Source organism: Falco rusticolus, chromosome 3, assembly GCF_015220075.1.
Source record: "Falco rusticolus isolate bFalRus1 chromosome 3, bFalRus1.pri, whole genome shotgun sequence".
Taxonomy (NCBI): Eukaryota; Metazoa; Chordata; class Aves; order Falconiformes; family Falconidae; genus Falco; species Falco rusticolus.
In genome coordinates, this window is record NC_051189.1 from 29397038 (window position 1) to 29414940 (window position 17903).

At 38.4% G+C, this 17903-nt stretch overlaps 1 protein-coding gene across 1 annotated transcript in view; it reads right to left on the reverse strand.

Annotated features, from left to right (window-relative positions):
* Positions 1-17903, reverse strand: part of CPQ (carboxypeptidase Q) — a 163726-nt gene that overhangs the window by 23649 nt on the left and 122174 nt on the right. Inside the window, 1 exon segment of the mRNA XM_037380938.1 lies at positions 12547-12748. Coding sequence (XP_037236835.1) covers positions 12547-12748 — 202 coding nt within the window.

A 17903-nucleotide genomic window follows, 5' to 3' on the forward strand; every position in this document is an offset into this window, starting at 1 on the left:
AAATGTTTATTCTTAATAGAACTCACCATTCTGTTATTTTCTATTCTAATTTCATCAAAATAAATCTTGTTTATACAAATCAACATTTCTCAATATCTTTCTTTCCTTAAATACTTGAAGAGCTAATTTACCTATAGAAACTCTTCTGCAATGCATTCTAAGTAAGAAAAAAACTCAAAACACACCCAAGATCAATACTTCTAATGTCAGAAGCAAAAGCACTGTGATCTCCAGATGCTACCAGAATATAGTATGCTCCAGCACCTGAGTCTGTGTCCTCAGTATACATGATAGCTCCTTTTGGACTAACTCTCTGATCCTATAAAACATGTTTAACAGTTCAAAATTATGTTAATCACTAAGGACCAGAAGAGACAAATAAAAGTATGTATATTAAAAGGGTAATCTAAACTGGATGGACAGGGTACTCAGGGAGTAAAACTGGAGGGATGTATAGAGTGAGGAACTACAGGGGTCTAAGGTTATTTGGTATTTCCATTATAGACCCAAACAATGGAGGAGAGACTTCCTCAGCCAAGAGATGTCACTAACCAGGGACATATAGCAGGGACACTGAGAACACAATAAGAATTTGTTAAGTGATCTTCACTGAGATACTTGAAAAAAACCCCAAGATGATCATCAGTAGGGGTAAGTATAAACTGCTACACCAAGAAAGGAAAAACCGAACTTCAGAGAAAAACCTGCTCCAAGAGGAAAGAAATAACCATGTCTCTGGGTTTATAACGGAAAGAAAAGAGAGTTAATGCACTTAAATTTCAGCAGGAAAGACGCAGGTTACATACTAGAAAAACCTCCCTAAGTACTCAGAATAGCACTGGGACAGACTGGCTGGTCTATAATGTTTCCATTATAGTAAGTCTTCAAGAACAGCACAAACAAACGTGAAAGAAATGACACAGGCATTGGCTAGACCATGTTGGAACCGAGGATGTTTAGAGGCTCTCTAGAGACCTTCTTGCCAGCTCTGTGGTTCTTTGAAATCTCGTCTGTTTGTATGCATTTCTGAAATAGCTCCTTAACAGACTACAGATCTTCTTTCTCTGGCGCTTGACTTGACCCGTGGTTACAGCCAAGTTCAGCCTGTGAGGCAAAGGGAAATTCAGGATCACTATTCCAAGTGATCCTTGCATGCACACATTAAACTAGACATCGAACTTTTGGAGTAATCTTGTTGCATTTCACAAACAGTCTAGAAGTAAGAAATTTACATCAGAAAAATGTCCTGCTCCTGAATATTTCGCATGAACAGCAATGTGTGTGTGCATGTGTAAAATACTGCTGAAAGTCCTTTCTCTAGAAACTTCCCATTTCGGGAGTACAAGGCATAAAGAATTTTCAAAAAATCACTTCTGTGACTCCACCGGTGCTAAGTTTGGTTTTCATTTCTTCATGTCTGCTCAGAGATGGGCAACTAAGCACTGAGGTTTCTCAGACTGCTCCCAGTACCTTCCACTGTCCTTTAGATGTTGTTGCTGTTGGTTTGGATTTGGGGAGGGGGAGAAGCTGGCAGGCAATCCAGACAACTCTTTTTTAGTTAAAACCACTTTAGGATTCTTCACAACAACCTCTGTTCTCAGATAATTTTAGTTTTTCTGTCTCATATCTCTAATTTACTTTCGTAAATTGCTTCAATAGCTTCCAGCCAGTGAGGTGTCTGTATGTTACACATCCCTGAGGGAATCTGGGATAGCTATAAAATGCCAATAGTCTGAACTCTTATGTTTTCGCTTGTAGGGATGGAGAATCTACCTTTTGAGAAACCAGGCTGCTCTACCTCTTTCCCCTGCACAATGCCACATTAATGGTTTTCAACTTCTTCCAATTTTAAAATCCAATAACATTTTCAAACACATGGATGATCCCAACCAACAACAGATGGATAATTAAGCTCACTGACAACAAACCTGCTCTCTTCTTAGTAGCAGATGAAGTTGTACATTTTTAGGACTAATCCACAATCCTTCAGGAGCCTGGAGACAAGAGTCTGAAAATCCCTGCTTTCAGCTATTTCTTTACTTTTAACTTTCTTTAAAAACAGCAGCAACAACTGCACAAATTCTGCTGTCCCAGAAGGTCATTGCTCAGGTTAAATATAGTTAATAGAACTGAACTGTTTTAAAATCCAGTTTAGCCAGCTAAGCAACAGGAAAACTGCCCATTTTCTTTGGTGGATTTCCAAGCCCTACATGGTGATTGAGACAGCACTCTGTCACAGGCACTGCAAACAGTCGAGAGCTGTGGACAGGCTGGCCCTGATGGATAGTAATTCCTAATTCAGTTTTCTGGCTCTTTGGATGGAGAATTTGAATAAACTGCTGCTCATGTTGAGGTGCATGCTTTGTCCTTGCAGACAGATTTGTTTACATGTCCCTAAAATATATCTGTAGAAAGCTTTTTCCACATACACTGCTATTTTCTTTACATGCATCCATAACATTTGATCAAGTAAAGCTGCTCTTGTGCTAAATTAATGCAACGTGTCTGATGATTTCAGCAGAAGATGGCCCAGCTTAATTGGGAAGGTATTGAAGACTCCTCTTTATTGCACCTTACAGACAAAAAGTAGCTCCTCAGCATCCCTCAGGTAACTTCTATCGTTAGTGAAACCAAGGAAACATGAATTGTTCAGTGAGGATGGCAGCTGGTGTCAGAGCCACAGCAGTAACCCCGCAGTTTCTCTCTTGCATTTCTGTGCAGCCCACGACCCTTTCTTGAGGATGTGGCACTACAAAATACAAATGTATATTTGGTTTCTTTCACAGTTAGGTGTTTTTCTGTTGTCATGGCTGAACTGACTGGAATTATTGCATGAAAACACATATAATGTCACTGGAAAAACAGATATCTGGCAAAAAAAACTGGTGAAAAGAAACTGCCACTGAAACAATTTTGAACTTGCTCCTTTGAGGAAGATGTCTCTATAAATGATTTCCGAGCTTTGTATTTATTCAGCTATGTCTACATCAAAAGCATTCTTCAGAAACCTCAGACATTTACACCTAAAATGTCACCTGCAAACGAAAGCGTGATGTGTTTGCTGCTTAAGGAAGGGGCAAGTTTTCCGAGTAATAGCTAAAGCTCTGTCACTAAAAAGCTTTCCAATCCTGGATCAAAACCATACTTGGTTCAAACCTCCAGTGTGCCCTGTGCAGTTAAGCTGTTTTTACAGCCTCCTTTCCACGTAAAACTTTAGACTGCTTGGGAAAAAGTGCTGTGGAAGTGCTATATTATTCACTATATTGCCTTTAATGAGTAATGAAAAAATAGTAAGAAAGTAATTGCTACGGTTTAAAAGTAACTCAGGTTTCTGGCTGGCAGCAGAGTCGGTGTGAAGGGGAACAAGTACTACTTATGGTATAGGAAGATGAAATTGAGGGTCATTTAAGTAAATGGGCCAAATACAAATTAATGGTACTGGATGGGCTGCATGAGTGAGCTGGCCAATGCCACTTAGAGGTTGCTTTCCATCATCTCAGAAAAGCTGTGGCCATCAGGGGAAGTCCCCAGTGAGTGGAAAAAGGCAAATGTTATGCCCGTTGTAAAATAAAAAGCAGCAGGATCCAGAGAACTGTAAGGCAGACAAACTAACCTCAGTCCCCAGGAAAATTACGGACTGGAGGGGTGGAATAAAAGTAGGTGGAAAACCGTTACAGAGTGTTGGGCTCAAAGGGCGCCATCAACAGCTAGATGTCTAACTGGTGGCTGATTATGAGTGGTGTGACCATCAAGGGTCAATGCCAGGCCAGCACCCTTTGCATCTTCAGCAATGACCCGGATGACAGAGAGGGCACATGTCCTCATTAACTTTGTGGAAGGAGCAGTTGTGGATGCTGGAAGGCAAAGATGCTGGAGCTCAAAATCTAGGACTGGCCTGACAAGGACCTCAGAAAATTTCAGCAAAGGCAAAACCAAAGTCCAGTACTGGAACTGGACAACTCACTGCAGCAGCATGGGCTGGAGGTGCACTGGCAGGGTAGCAACTCTGCAGAACAGGTCCTGAAGGCCCTTCTGGGCAAGGGACACCAGAGAGACCTTGTGGCAATGAAGGTAATGTATGGATTACGTTAACAACAGGGTAGCCAACAGGTCCAAGGAAGTGATTTTTTCTAAATCTTGCATCTTCTTTTGGGATTCCAGTTCGAGAAAGGCGTAAACAAGGTGGACAGAGTAGACTCACACTAACATAATCACCCTGGCCAGATGATCAGCTTGTTCTCATCGTTCTTCATCATTCCAATAGCAATTACATCAGCTGTGTTTTGTTGTAGTTTTAAACTTGATTCCAAACCACCAATGGAAACTCTGAATAGTTGAGGATGTACCAAGCCCTGAAGAATCCTATTAGAAACAGTCATCGTATGACTTCATGTAGGAAACTACTTGGAGAGCTGCAAGCCAGATCTTAAATCCATTTAACCTGTGTCCCTCCCATCAAGAGCAGCTTATGCATGGTCTTCCTGGAATGCTACAGAATGGTTTATTTTTTTATTCAGTTTTTAACACTGATGCCATTAGAGTTTGTTTTCCAGGAATGAAATCCACGAATCCAAACATATTTCAGCTGTTGTTCCTGATTGTTCTGGATCATTACACATTTGGTGAGACATTTCCCAACATTTCTGCACTATGAATGTGTCTTATTTTTCATACAGTCAAATTTAAAAAAGGTAAAAAAAAAAAGAAAAAAAGTGGAAAGAATCACATTTAACTTTCACACTTCCCCATTGGCAAACACTTTCCACTTCCAACTTCCTTACACAAATTAAACTCTCTATATTTTTTTCTGTTTACTTCATTATTTGCATGAGCTTCAGTGATGTCGGGGACAGTTCTAGGAATGAGGCTTAACTAACTTGTAGTTCCAAACTACATATTTAACATGTTAACACTGAGCTCTGTGTATTAATGTAGGACACTTGGTTTTTTAGGATCAACAAATGGCAAATGCTTCCATATGAAAATGCATATTCCCACCCACAGAAACAAAATTCAGCTTTCCTACACAGCAAACAATAGAGAATTAGTATTCCTCTCAGAGGCACAGCCAGAATAAAAACAACCACACCCCAAATCCCAATGAGATTCTCAGTTAGATATTTTCAGTGTTTCTTCTCTGAGACGGAACATATTCTCCTACTAACAAGGTGAGTGACAGGAGATATTTTATTGATGGTTTTTGATATGTTTAGGATTTTTGTGTGCTTACAGAAGGAACCTATTTAATAACAGAGTCTTTTACACCAATCTACCTCATAATTTTTTGAAGAGTAAGCATCCAAAAGTAAGGAAAAAATTCAACCTTACTGATATTCACAGAATGAACAGTGACAAAGTATCTTTAAGGGAAAGAAATCCACTAGACAAAAAGGGCAAGAATCATTAGAATTTGTGATTTTATTTTAAACATCTTAATTTAAGTTTTCATTACTAGATTAATAAGTTTATTTAGTATTTGTGCAGTGTTGAATGCACTTCAACAATTTTACTTCTTCTAGGATTCTAATAGCCAATCAGAATGTCAGTGCATCAAACTAATTTATTACAATATTAATACAAGATTATTCTAAATCTGCCTTGCGTCAGGTTTTTGAAAGACAAATTTAAGCGCTATGTAGTATCAGCTGCTTAATCCATGTGCTGTGATTCTTAGCTTGTGACCACTTAGCTCGTGACCACCAACAAAACATTGTCAAATAAACTGCATGAGATACTGAAGAAAAGAGAAAAACCAGGAATACAACAAGAAATTCAAGCTGCTCAGCAATGTATGATAGTGTTTTGCAAATATTTTTGGTTTCACAGTTCAAATTTCCTCTGGGATTGGCAAGTTAACGATAGTTCTGGTTTTTTAATTGTCATTAGGATTATCTAAATGTTGTAAAAACCAAAGACATGAGCTTTTGATAGTCAAAAACCTAGGCTGTTTGAAATGGGTGAGTCTTAAATGGGGAAGGAGACATTTCATTACGGAAAATGCTTGTAATATTTACTGGCAGATTCACAGATGTTTTAAGGCCAGCAAGATCCATTACCATCTAATCACACCTTCTGAATAACACATGGCAAAAACCCCTCACCTTTTATCTATTGCATATTGCCCAGCCCTCCTGCTTGAATTACCATTTACTTTTTGGAGGACACCCAAGTGCTGTTTTGCACATTCAAAATTATGGAGAATCCACCAAGTCTGCAAGGTGTTTCTGTAGCTCACTAACCTTATTGGAAGAAGGTGTTTGCTTTCTTCCACTTTGCATTTGTTTAGACTCAGGTAGACTCAATTGTTAATGGACTATTTTTTAAAACAATGAGAAATGTGCTGTAATTAGACAAATCTCTTCCCAGCCTAATATGTATGCTGCAGTTGAGTCAACACTTAACACAGTTTTGCATAAACGGAGAGAGATTTAACATCTCCCATTTCTCACTGTAAGGTATGATGATTTCTAGACTTTCAAGTCTTCCTGCAGTATTAAAACATACTACCAAAGAGTGGGTGCCCATAGTGAAGGCAGACTTCAGCAAGTTCATTCAGAAGTAGTCTTCATTTTTATCAAAATAATGTGGATGAGCACTTATGAAGTATTTGCTACAGTCATGAATTATTTTGCCCCAAAGATAACACATTCTTCTTGCCTTGACAAAACCACCCTGTCCCCTTGCATTAGACATGTACATGTCCTAATGAGAATTATATTACAGAAGCCCTCTTATTAAGCTACCAGTAAAATTTGCATTCAGGCACTGTGTCTAATCACCCAACTCCATCCCTCTCCCCAACAGTACTATCCTAGCTCAATATTTACATGATCTGTGTCTAGTCTAAATGAAATAAAAAAATCTGCAGTTCTGGTGTTTCCTGTTGATTATTAGAAGTAGCCCCATACTCTAATATGCCAAAACAAGACTCCAGCCCAAGTAGAACAAAGGCGAAAGGAATTTTATGTAAAGCATGGTCAAACTTGTCTGGTAGTCAAATATCACAATTAATAAGAAAACATACCATAATTTACAGACTACTCCTTTCATTAAATGATTAGTCTCAAAGACTTTAACAACTTTATTAAAAGCAAAAGAGTTCATATGAAAGGCTAATAAAAGATATTATGTTAAACTATGAGCCTTTTAAGGCATCCACCTTCATAAAAAGTTGCAGCATATTAGATTTATTACTCTAGAATAATTTCTAGTTTCAAAAGCCTATTTTTATGGAACAATGATAAATTAGTGCATAGATGAATTATTTTACAGATTAATACACACAGTTCCTTCTGCAATCAAGATTTTAAATGTTTCTAATAGCTGTAGCACTTACAGCAGGTTCTCTAAGTGCTAAGCAATTATAACTGTTCTCTTAGCATACTGGTTTAATTTAATACCTCCCAAGTTGCAGAAAATTTGACTTCTGCAGTGGAACATACTCATTCACTATATTTACTTTGGAATGATGAGATATTTAAAAGGAAAGGAATTACTTGGAAAAAACAATACAATACAAATCCTAATTATCACACAACAGTGCTGGTATTATCTCAGATCTATTGAGATCAAGACTCAGGCAAGACATAGGTGTATACCATAAGGCCCTTACACCTCACATCCACAAAAAACATAAATCAGCCCCATATTGGCTGGTGCTGGCAGTGTGCTTCAACGTATGTCCACAGCAGTGAGAACTCAGAAAGTACAAAAATGTAGCACCTCGGGAGTAACTAAAATTATCGAAGTACTTATAACACGATCTATAAAGGTAGTTCTGTCAGTAGTGTTCAGAAGTTTTGTCCAACTTTCTGCTCCATGGGTGAGCAGGAGATATTTCACTTGTGTTAGTCAGTCAAATAACTAAGGCTCTCCACATGATACCGTACACTAATAGTCTGAGATCACAAATCACACAAATGTGACATATTAAAGTGAGAAAATCAAGTTTAATGTCTATTTTTAAGGAAAACTTTTTCTCTCTCCCTCATCTTGTGAGAAGGTCTTTGTCAAGTGCAATATCCCTTACCTGTGCGCAATCAAGGCAAAGCCTTTTCAGCTTCGGCCTGTGAAGTCCTAAACCATGTGAATCTGATTTTTCCTCTTTTTCTTTACAGTTTTTATTCTTTTGGCAATAAAAAGAGGCTTAGAAACTAGATCCAAAGAGTCTGCCCAAGCCTGTGGACAGTATAAAACAGGTACACTGAGGTGCAATGCCTCATGCATCACAGTGGAGTATCACGAGTATCACTTCCGAACAGATGACCCACTTATGGGAAATAGAGTTTTTATCCAATTCTTCATGCCCAGGTGGCAACCTCAAGTCAGGGAGTTTTCCCATTTCACACTTGCTCAAAAATGCCCCTGGCTGACACTGAGCAGAGGACCAGGCTTGGCTCAAGCATGCTGGCAGGCTCATACTGGACTTTGGTGCTACAAAGGATGATGGGGACAGAGGGATAAGGGGGGAGCATGCACCAGAAAAGGAATGGAACTGAAGGATTTAACTTCTTTTGTAATAAGAAAGGAAATAATGCATGTCAAAGCCTGGTGTCTAAGGCCAAAATACATCTTATTTTAAAGGAAGGTAATAAATAAGCACTATGAAAATATAAAAATGAGAGAAATGATATATGATAGTATTTGTTTGCCACCTCTGAGAAAATTACTAATAGATTGGGTTAGCAAATGAATTTTTGATTTCTGAAGAAACATTAAAGTTAGATGAACTACTGGTTTATTAGTTTCTGGAAGAATAATTCCTCCTCTTGTCTAATGTAACAAAAAAGCAAGACACCATCAGTGTGGAGACAGAAAGACACAACCAACCATCAAGGTTCAGAGTGACACTGTAAAAAAGGAGTTTCACCTTTAGGTCACTGGTTGAATTTTAAATAAGAGTTGCCACATGCCTTTGGGGAGTTGTTTGATGTCCTGGGTCAGCTTGATCTCAAATACAGCTCAGTTCCTAACAGAAAGTGTTCCCATCATAAGCACTGCAGCAACAGATAACCTCCCTGACGAATGCAGCAGAAAGGAGCATCCCTGAACCATCTCTCCTGGAAATAACTGTCTCCAAGCAGCCTTCCCTCTGCAAAAATAGGACAGCACCTGTTTTCCTCTTCCCTAACATCTAAAGCTGAATTAATGTTCACTGGATACCATAATACAAATATAATCACTTTGTTTGCCTTTTTTACTTTCTGAAGGTTTGCAGGGAAGGCTGACTCGACCCCCGGTGCTATTACCTTAGGTACTAGTTTAAATCATGTTCAAAGCATCCTTGTGATCATCAGATACCTTGCTTTTTCAACAAAAATACCTGAGTGCTGGTATAACAGGGCTTGCTTAAGGGTTTTTTTAACCCTTTCAGATACTGAAGAAGCCTGTTGTGGAAAAGCACGCAAAGAAAGCAAACAAACCCAACCAACCTGTATTTGCAAATCTTGGCCAAACTTGACTAGAACTTACTGTTGAAAAGGAACAAATTTATGTGACACAGTTTAGATGTATCCCTAACTAAAAACAAATACGTAATTGAACGCTTAAAAAGAAAGCTGAGGAAGATAATTGCATAATTAATAAAGGAGCAGTCTTACGACCAATGGTCACCTCAAACTATAAAACCACAGGATAAAATACGACACCACAAAAACCTCATTTCACTTGATTTATGCTTCATGAAAAAGCAAACCGAATGTTACACAAATATTTTCAGTAGCTGAAAACTGGCTATCACTAGAAAAACACAGCTACAGACATTCCTCACTGCTGGGCTGAACTGTTCTCAAAATAATCCAATGTAAAGGCCACTGATGAAAATATTTCTAATACTTGGCAATCACAAAGCACTAAACTCCTGTTTGGTGCAGATCACTTTGCTCGTGTTTAGAGTTATTAGTTAAGCTTCAGTCAATGGTTCACAAAGCACTCTGAACTCTCCTGGCCTCCCTCATCCTAAAATCTCAGAATAGTCACTGCTGTTTTCTTGCAGATATGTTTAAGTAACTTTACAAATAGCATGTAATTGCCTGCCCATTAAAAATAAACATACTGGAAACAGCAGAGAATAAGGAGCCTGAGACATTTCGCCTGTCTCAGGAGCAGCTATGAACAGCTCTGAGAACACACATGCCGTTGCCCTCTGTGGACCTTTCAGACCGAAAGGAGCAGGAGGAACAGAATTTTAATAGCATCTAAAAAGGTGAATCCCAGAATCTGTTTAACACTAAAAAGGAGAAAAATTCTAGAGAAATTATGTCAGAAACCATTCTTACTGTTCAAGAAGTAAACCCTATTTTCTCTCACTGTTGCAGAAACAAAGCCACCAAGTGTATTTTCAAGAAAATATTTAAATAAAATTGATGAAGTGTCAACACTTGACTGCTTGTTTAAATTGGACCAAATTATAAAAGCTGTTACAGTGTGTTCAATTTGTTCCAATGTTATTATATACCATAAGGGCTCATTCGAGCAGTGAGGATACTGGGGACAAGGCATGAAGATTACAAGATGTCTCAGACTTCTCCCTGGTACAGCCAAAATTCTTTTAGTGGAGCTAATTCCTTCCCACTGGGGCTCAATGGGGAAAAAAAGAATCGCTGTTCCTTTATGCTGCAAGAACACTTTGTTATTTGCTTAACGGGAAGTTAAATGAACCAAAGCTTCAGACAGAAAAAAACCCCCACCATCAATTAATGTGCCAAATTTTTAATAGGAAAGCAGATCAGACTTATTTAAAAACTGAGGTCTCAGTTCTTGTGTATTTATGTTTTCCCAAGGTTGAGCTTGTAGTTTATGATACTTTTCATAGTTTATGGCTTCTGAGGAGTATGGGTGGCTATGGGAGAGGGCTCCCATTTCTGCCTTCTTCTTCTGAGTGTACTTTACACATGTAGTCCTGGTGAATCAAGAGGACCACGGCAAGCTGTAGCTGTTTATGTTCCAGGTGCACCTCAGCTGATGAAAACTGGTGTACAAGAGCTCATTACACACTGCCATCACAAGCACCACTCACGTATCAACTGAAAACAAGACATTTGAGTGTTAAATTTTTCCCTCTTCCATAGTCTGTCACACCAAGATGGGAAGCACAATGGAAGCCCCTGAGGATCATCTGTAAGTGCTCCCAACACTTTACCTAGGAAATAATTCTGATACATTCACATTTTCTAAACACAGGCTGAGTGGTGAGTTCTCATATTCCAGCTACAAAACAGATATGTTGGTCTGAAATTCTGAAGGATGATGCACGGCTACAGTCTCTCAACAGTTCTTATGGTCTCTCAACTCAACTGAGCACACGGCCCTAACACTCATGTAAGATGCACCCACAGAAAGATGCACCTGCAGACACCTAGGTACCTGAGTGCACCCAATGTCACAGCTGTATGACATTGCACTGAACCACACGCACCTCACCCAGAAAGCAGCACACCAGCTGTAGATGAATCCCTGGCTGTTTAACAACATCCATTCATCCATACTTCTTGCCCAGCACAGATATTTTGCTTTGAAAATTAGACACCCATTTATTTATCTAGGCAGGCAACTTTATAGTAACTTTGTACACCCAGGTGAGTGAGAATCAAAGGGTTCTGACCATAAATAAGAAGCATATATTCTGTGACTCACTGCATCTTCCACAAGACCAGGTAAAAGACAAGGCAGTTAATAAAATAGTAAGAGATTCTAAGCATATAGTAGCTACTAGTAAAACTAGCATGAGCGATGCGCCAGTCTACTCCAGTCATAAAACACCAGAGAAAAAGAACCTTAAAATTTTAAAACCGATCATAATTTTTTAAATATCAGTGTTATGAAACTTTTATTTCTACTATTATTCAAGTGTGGAAACTACCATGGAAATTAACTAAGGCTTCACCCAAGCTGGCCTTTAACTGGGACTCTTGTGCTCTGCAAGCCCCCGTGCTAGTGTGGGGTCTCCTGCACCAGAGGGCTGCCAGCAGTGGATCTCTCTTGCAGCCTGCAATCCTCTTTGCCAACAAGCTGCTCCTCACTGGGAGCCAAATACAATATGCAAAAACCCCTCTCAAATAATTTCAAACTTTGCATAATTTTCCCCCTTTAGCACACGTTAATGCCCCATAACCTTTTAAATGTTATGCCTCTAAAAACATTGTTTCTTCAGCATATAAAACAGAAAGAAAAAGCCCTGTATTTCAAAGTAAAAATAATAATAATAATAAAAATAAAAAAATACTTCTTTTACATTGGAGAATTCTTCTCTGCCTTAGTTTACTATTTATAAACCACCAGTCTGGGATTAATTATTATAAATCCTTAAAGCTGAAAAGACGATTTTAGGCATGTTATGCTACGTATAATCTATACCATTATTAAACCGCAGCTCAAACGCACATTATGTCCTATTTCTGTTGGTCACCTTTTAGCACTTCCACATTTCACCTACAGTGAATGTTACTCCTTGAGGGAAAGCATTTCTCACTGTTTTCAAAACACCAGACCACCCATCTGATGTGCCACTGCATGGAAGGAGCAGTGTCATCTGTAAAGCATGCTCACCGGGCACCCCGTCTCTCATCCAGTAGTCAATGTCTGTTCCATCTGCGCTGTCATAAACATCTGTAACATTGATGGGCTGCAGCAGAGTCATGATCTCTTTCACAATGTCCCGAGCTTTAGCACTGCCAGTAAATCCCAGTCCAGATGGCTTGAAGGTGCCCTCATCAGACTCCATGACGATATCAAAGTTGGATATATTTTCCTAAACGTGTAAGGAAAGAAGATACTGTTTTGTGATTGATATTTTTGGCACCATATACTGGATTCTAGATGTCAGTGTGAGCAAACTGTAACAAATCTGTTAAGAAGCAGAGAAATGCTTTCTGTGGTTGTATGTGTATAAGCATAAATGAAGTGACCTAATCTTTCTGTATGAGAACACTGAAATAGTTCAAGTTCAGTTCTGAGGCGTGAATATTCCATAGGAGTCACAACATGACTGGCCTGCTGTCCCCAAATACTTGCTTTAAGAATTCTGAAGTGTCACCCAGAAAGGCAAGCTATTACCACCGTATTTCAGTTTTTACTTGTAGCTCTCACTTTCTTCTCAGACCTGAAACTCAGAAATTCTGTCGCTGGGGGGAGGGTATGCAGCCTGGTTGACTTTAAAATTAGAGGTATTCAAAGCTCGCTTAGATTGTGAAGGCCATTCCCTTTAAAAAAACAGCTGCTGCCTCTTCAGAAACACATTATTTTCAATATACCATGTAGTCAACCCTGACTTTGGTTGGTCTGAAATACCAAGGTTGCTCCTGACCTGAAGGAATAATGTCTGTTTTAAGGGAGGTTGTACTTCCAAGGTAAGCCCTTACAGGAAACATGAAATTTTAAGATTTTGTGTACAAATGGCATAATAATAATGTGCTTTTCAAGTGCACTAAAGATTCTTTTTTGCTAAAAGAATAAAAAATTAGAATCCAGAGCCATTTATTTGCTTCCCATATGCCCCAAACACTCAGTCACAAAGGTTTAATTGGAATAAAATACTTAGGGACTTTACATGAAGGGAAGTCTCACTTTTTTTGAGAGGCACACAACTTTTTCACAACACAAAACAGTTCATGGACAGGTCAGGCAGAAAAAAACCCTGTATTTCAGACTCTTGAACGTGACTAAGAGAAGTCCATGCAGTTTTTACTCCTATACCCAGATCTCATTCCAGAATATTATGGCTGTCATGGGTTATTACACGAAAATCATTACAAGAGATATGTGATATTGGTGAGTAACAGATCCATGTCACTAACAGCTTATATAAGCCCACAAATCAGTAAAGAATTCTTTCACATTTTTCTGGATGTAAAACTAAATATCAACTACAGGTGGCTGTGAATGTGATATTCACATAAGTTTTCAGAAATTCTTTAAAGAATTTGCCAAGAACTGCATTTTATACTCTAATTTCCCAAAACTTTTCTCTTTGGGTGAAACAAGTTCTAACATACCAGAGGGTATTCATTTCTAACTTAGAAATACATCCAGCATTTAAAAAATTCCATACAAAATCTTTGCATACAATGAAGTAACCTTAAAATAACCAATCTACCTATCCACCCATCCAACTACTGGAAATCAAGGTGGAAATAACCAATATTGTCACCAAATTGGCAATTGCTATTTTTATACAATGAAAATAATCTTCAGTTTATAAAAGACTAAATGTAAATAATTAGGATATATGTGGTGTCTAGGCCTATCATCAAAAGCAGTATTACAGGTCATGAGTCTTAACATGAAATTGTGTCCATGGATCCTCTGAACACAGTGGGAGAGAAGCAGATCAAGAAAAGCATACTGCATGGTAAAAGGGACCAATGATGCTTCAAAGTCACAGCTACAACAGTAAGTGTCTCAAATGTAAATCTTTACATCACAAGCTCAGGGAGCAAGACTTAGGGAAGACAATACACATTTTGGTGGTGAATTGCCAATGAAAGCTAACTTAAGTTATGGTGAGCTCTGCATAAATACCACAATAGAAAACACTCAGAAACGGCCCCTTTGGCTGAGTCTTCAAAGCAGGACTTCTGCTCATTTTTAGAGAAGCTGCAGTAAGTAGGAGTGATAAGGCAAGTGGAAAGGACTATTCAGGGCAACAAGGTGAGAAGAGCAAGCACGGAAACAGTACAGATACTGAGAAGATATCTCACCTACCGCCCTGAAGAACAGAATTCCTAAGTTCCAAAACTTCATAAACTGCTAGTATAGCAGCATTACTGCAGTCTTCAGCTGTGTTTTCTCACATAAATGTTTGCATGTGTTTTTAATATGAAACTGAGGAAACAAACCACCCACGATACATTACACCATATTTTTGCTCTGTAAGAAAGCTGTTCAGCTCTGAGAACGTGCTAGAGTGGCATGAAAACAGGATGCCCTGGGGAGAGAAATTAGACTCATTGGGGGACAAAAAAGAAATAGGTCCCAACTACTTGAAGTACCATCTGTCCTTGAGAAAGCTTTTTCCCTATTTTGTCCACTAGAAGATAGGATTAATTATAAAACATTCACTGTCAAGTTTGGAAGTTGCAATCTTAAAAAAGGGAGTTAGGTTGGTTTCACCACACCCATTTTTATACATATATATTGGTGTTTCTACTTACACAGAAAGAAGTATGTACTGGAAAATATGCTATAGGGAAGGTGCTGTGTTGTCCTTTGATCTCTATGGTGCAGGAATAGCTGCCACTTAGCAAGGTGAGGTGAGACCATACATTGATCCCTTGACTAATTCAAGGGAACAGCACAACAAACCAGTACGATTTCATTAAGTAACTGCAGTCTCAGCTGTTTCCTCCATTTTCCCTCATTCATTCCTCACAGTGAATTTATCATTTAGAGAAGTATTTTAAATGCAGTACGCAATTTTTTCAGAAAGGAATCCCATTTGCTGTGCCACTTCTCTTAGTACATACCAGAAAATTAAAACTTGTTGATGTTAACCTGCTGCCTAATTCTCTGAGCATCACAATGGGCTTTTATCCTTTATCCTCCTATGACTCAGCCGCAGAAGAGGTCACGTCTCTTTATCTTATCATGTTCAGCTGTTCAACTGCACTTTTAAAATGAAATATTGCAATAAATACTGCATGGGAAAATTGGCTTTCTATAGCTTGCTATTTTCACTGAATATGCAAATAGGCACAATCCTTGCCAATACTTCTGGGTTTAATTTCTTTATTTTAATTCCTTTTATTTCTGTTTTCTCTATAAACAATCTATTTTTATCTCTTCTAAGCAAAACTAAAAATATGTGCTTCTCATCTCTAAGGCAAACACTTGAAAACATGAAATTACAGCAAAATCTTTTCATTCAAGAAAACAAACCCTTGCAACATGCACGACTGGTACTCCTATTGACAGGACACCTGTCCCATCTAGCGCAGACAAAGGAATTCCAAGGAGGTACACCCTACCCTACAGGTAGCTACTTAGTCAAAATCCCAACTGTTAATTCTTACCAAATGTTAAACTAGTGCACTCAAATTCATCAGACTCCACTTAGATTCTGGTGTGGAGCTGCAAAGCAAAGAATTTTAAGATTATTTTCAAAATTACGGGAATTTTCAACATCTCATGACTAATCTATTGAGTTGCTGATGGCTGATGGCAATTCCTCTTACCCAGCAAAAGCTGTGAGATACCTGAAAGGACAAGGGAGAGAACAGCTGTCCTAAAAGCCTTCAGCAATTTGGTGCTATTTAAAATAGAATGTTATTACTTGTCCAATAGCTCATTTACTGATTTGGGTTTTTTTTATTCCACTGAGAAAAATCGCCACTTTACATGGAAAATACTGAAGTTTATAATGGCAAAGCACTGTTCTTGACTAACGGTTAATTTGTTCCAGTGATAAGGGACATTAGTTAATCTGACAGTGCATTTTCAGCTTTCTGTTTGTGATTTACAGTTAACTTTAGGAAACACCAATACTTATATTCTTGCATTCCAGTATTTGACTCAGAGCAGTTGGGATTCAAGTATATGACGGTGACAGCCATGTTGCAGAACTTAAGGTGAAATGATGGTCATCCCACTTGCAGTACAAGAAGTGTATTTAAATCAACACCCAGCTTTGTCATGGTGGCACCTGAGACTACAGGAAAGACAAGAGAAAACACCAGAAACACCTAAGTGCATGTGACAGCTGGAAAAGAAAAAAATAAATCATATCCTCTAAGCATTTAATAATATATAAACATGGGGTAGTGTAATTTTGAGTTGCTGTTTAGGTTCAAGATTATTTAATGAAGCAAAACAGCATAAATGGAAACTAGAGAAAAACCACCAAAACAGCTGTTAGGAAGCAGAGATGCGCCAGCATCAAGTCATAATAACCACCAGCCACAAGCATGATCATACGGCTCACACTCTTTTCAAATGAACACAGGGAAAATCAGGAACACCGAGTTATACATTTCTGTAAATTACCCCATCATTATATGGGATAAAGCTGCTGTAAAGCTGAAGATTAGCACAATTTTTGATAGATGAAAAGGTATGGGTAAAGGGCTCATGCTTTTGTCAAAAGATGAAATATTTTTCTGCCACATTTTGTAGGAAAGCGGTCTGTAAAAAAGTCCAGATTTTATGTCTTGTTCTCTATCAGAGCTATAGAGTTCTGACCTCTGAGAAGCCAATGACAAAAACCCCAGCAACTTCAATAGTCCTGGAGCAGGATTTGGTCATGTATTTTTTCACATTTCACATAGTAAAAACATACTACTAGCATGTCCTGTCTTGTACAATACCGCTACTGTTTCCTCTGCAACCACTGGCCAGCACTCACAGAGATGACCATTCAGTATTGTAAGTTCTCTGGGATGACAGACAAGAAAAAGCAGACCGCTCTGAAGACAGCAGCAGGCTAAGGAAGGTATGCACCAGGTTACCTGAAGCCTTGTCTTGGGAGGTATTTTTTTTGACAAAAAGGAATACCAAAAAGAAGCGTTCTTCCTGGAAAATGTTCCATAACTTAAGCTTTTGCTGCTCAAATACAAGAGTATCAAAACGTTATGACTCTGAATGACTATCCCACTGCTGTCCTTTTTTGAAAGATTGCAGGTTTTCATCTGAAAACAGGCAACTGCCAAAATTAAAAATTGTGGTTTACATCTTTCACTCTTTCTATAAGCAAATGAGTACTTTTGTAACTTTCAGTTAAAAATAGATGAAAATAAATTGGCCACACCTTAGAAATTATCACAGCACAAACATTGTTAATATTTCCTGGTTTTAAGCAGAATGCTTTTAGGTTCTCAGCTGGGTAAGATGTGAAATGTTAACATGAAAAGAAGTCAATGAGGAGAAAGTTCATCATGGTGAGTAAACAAGAGACAACAGTTTTCTGTGTCTTG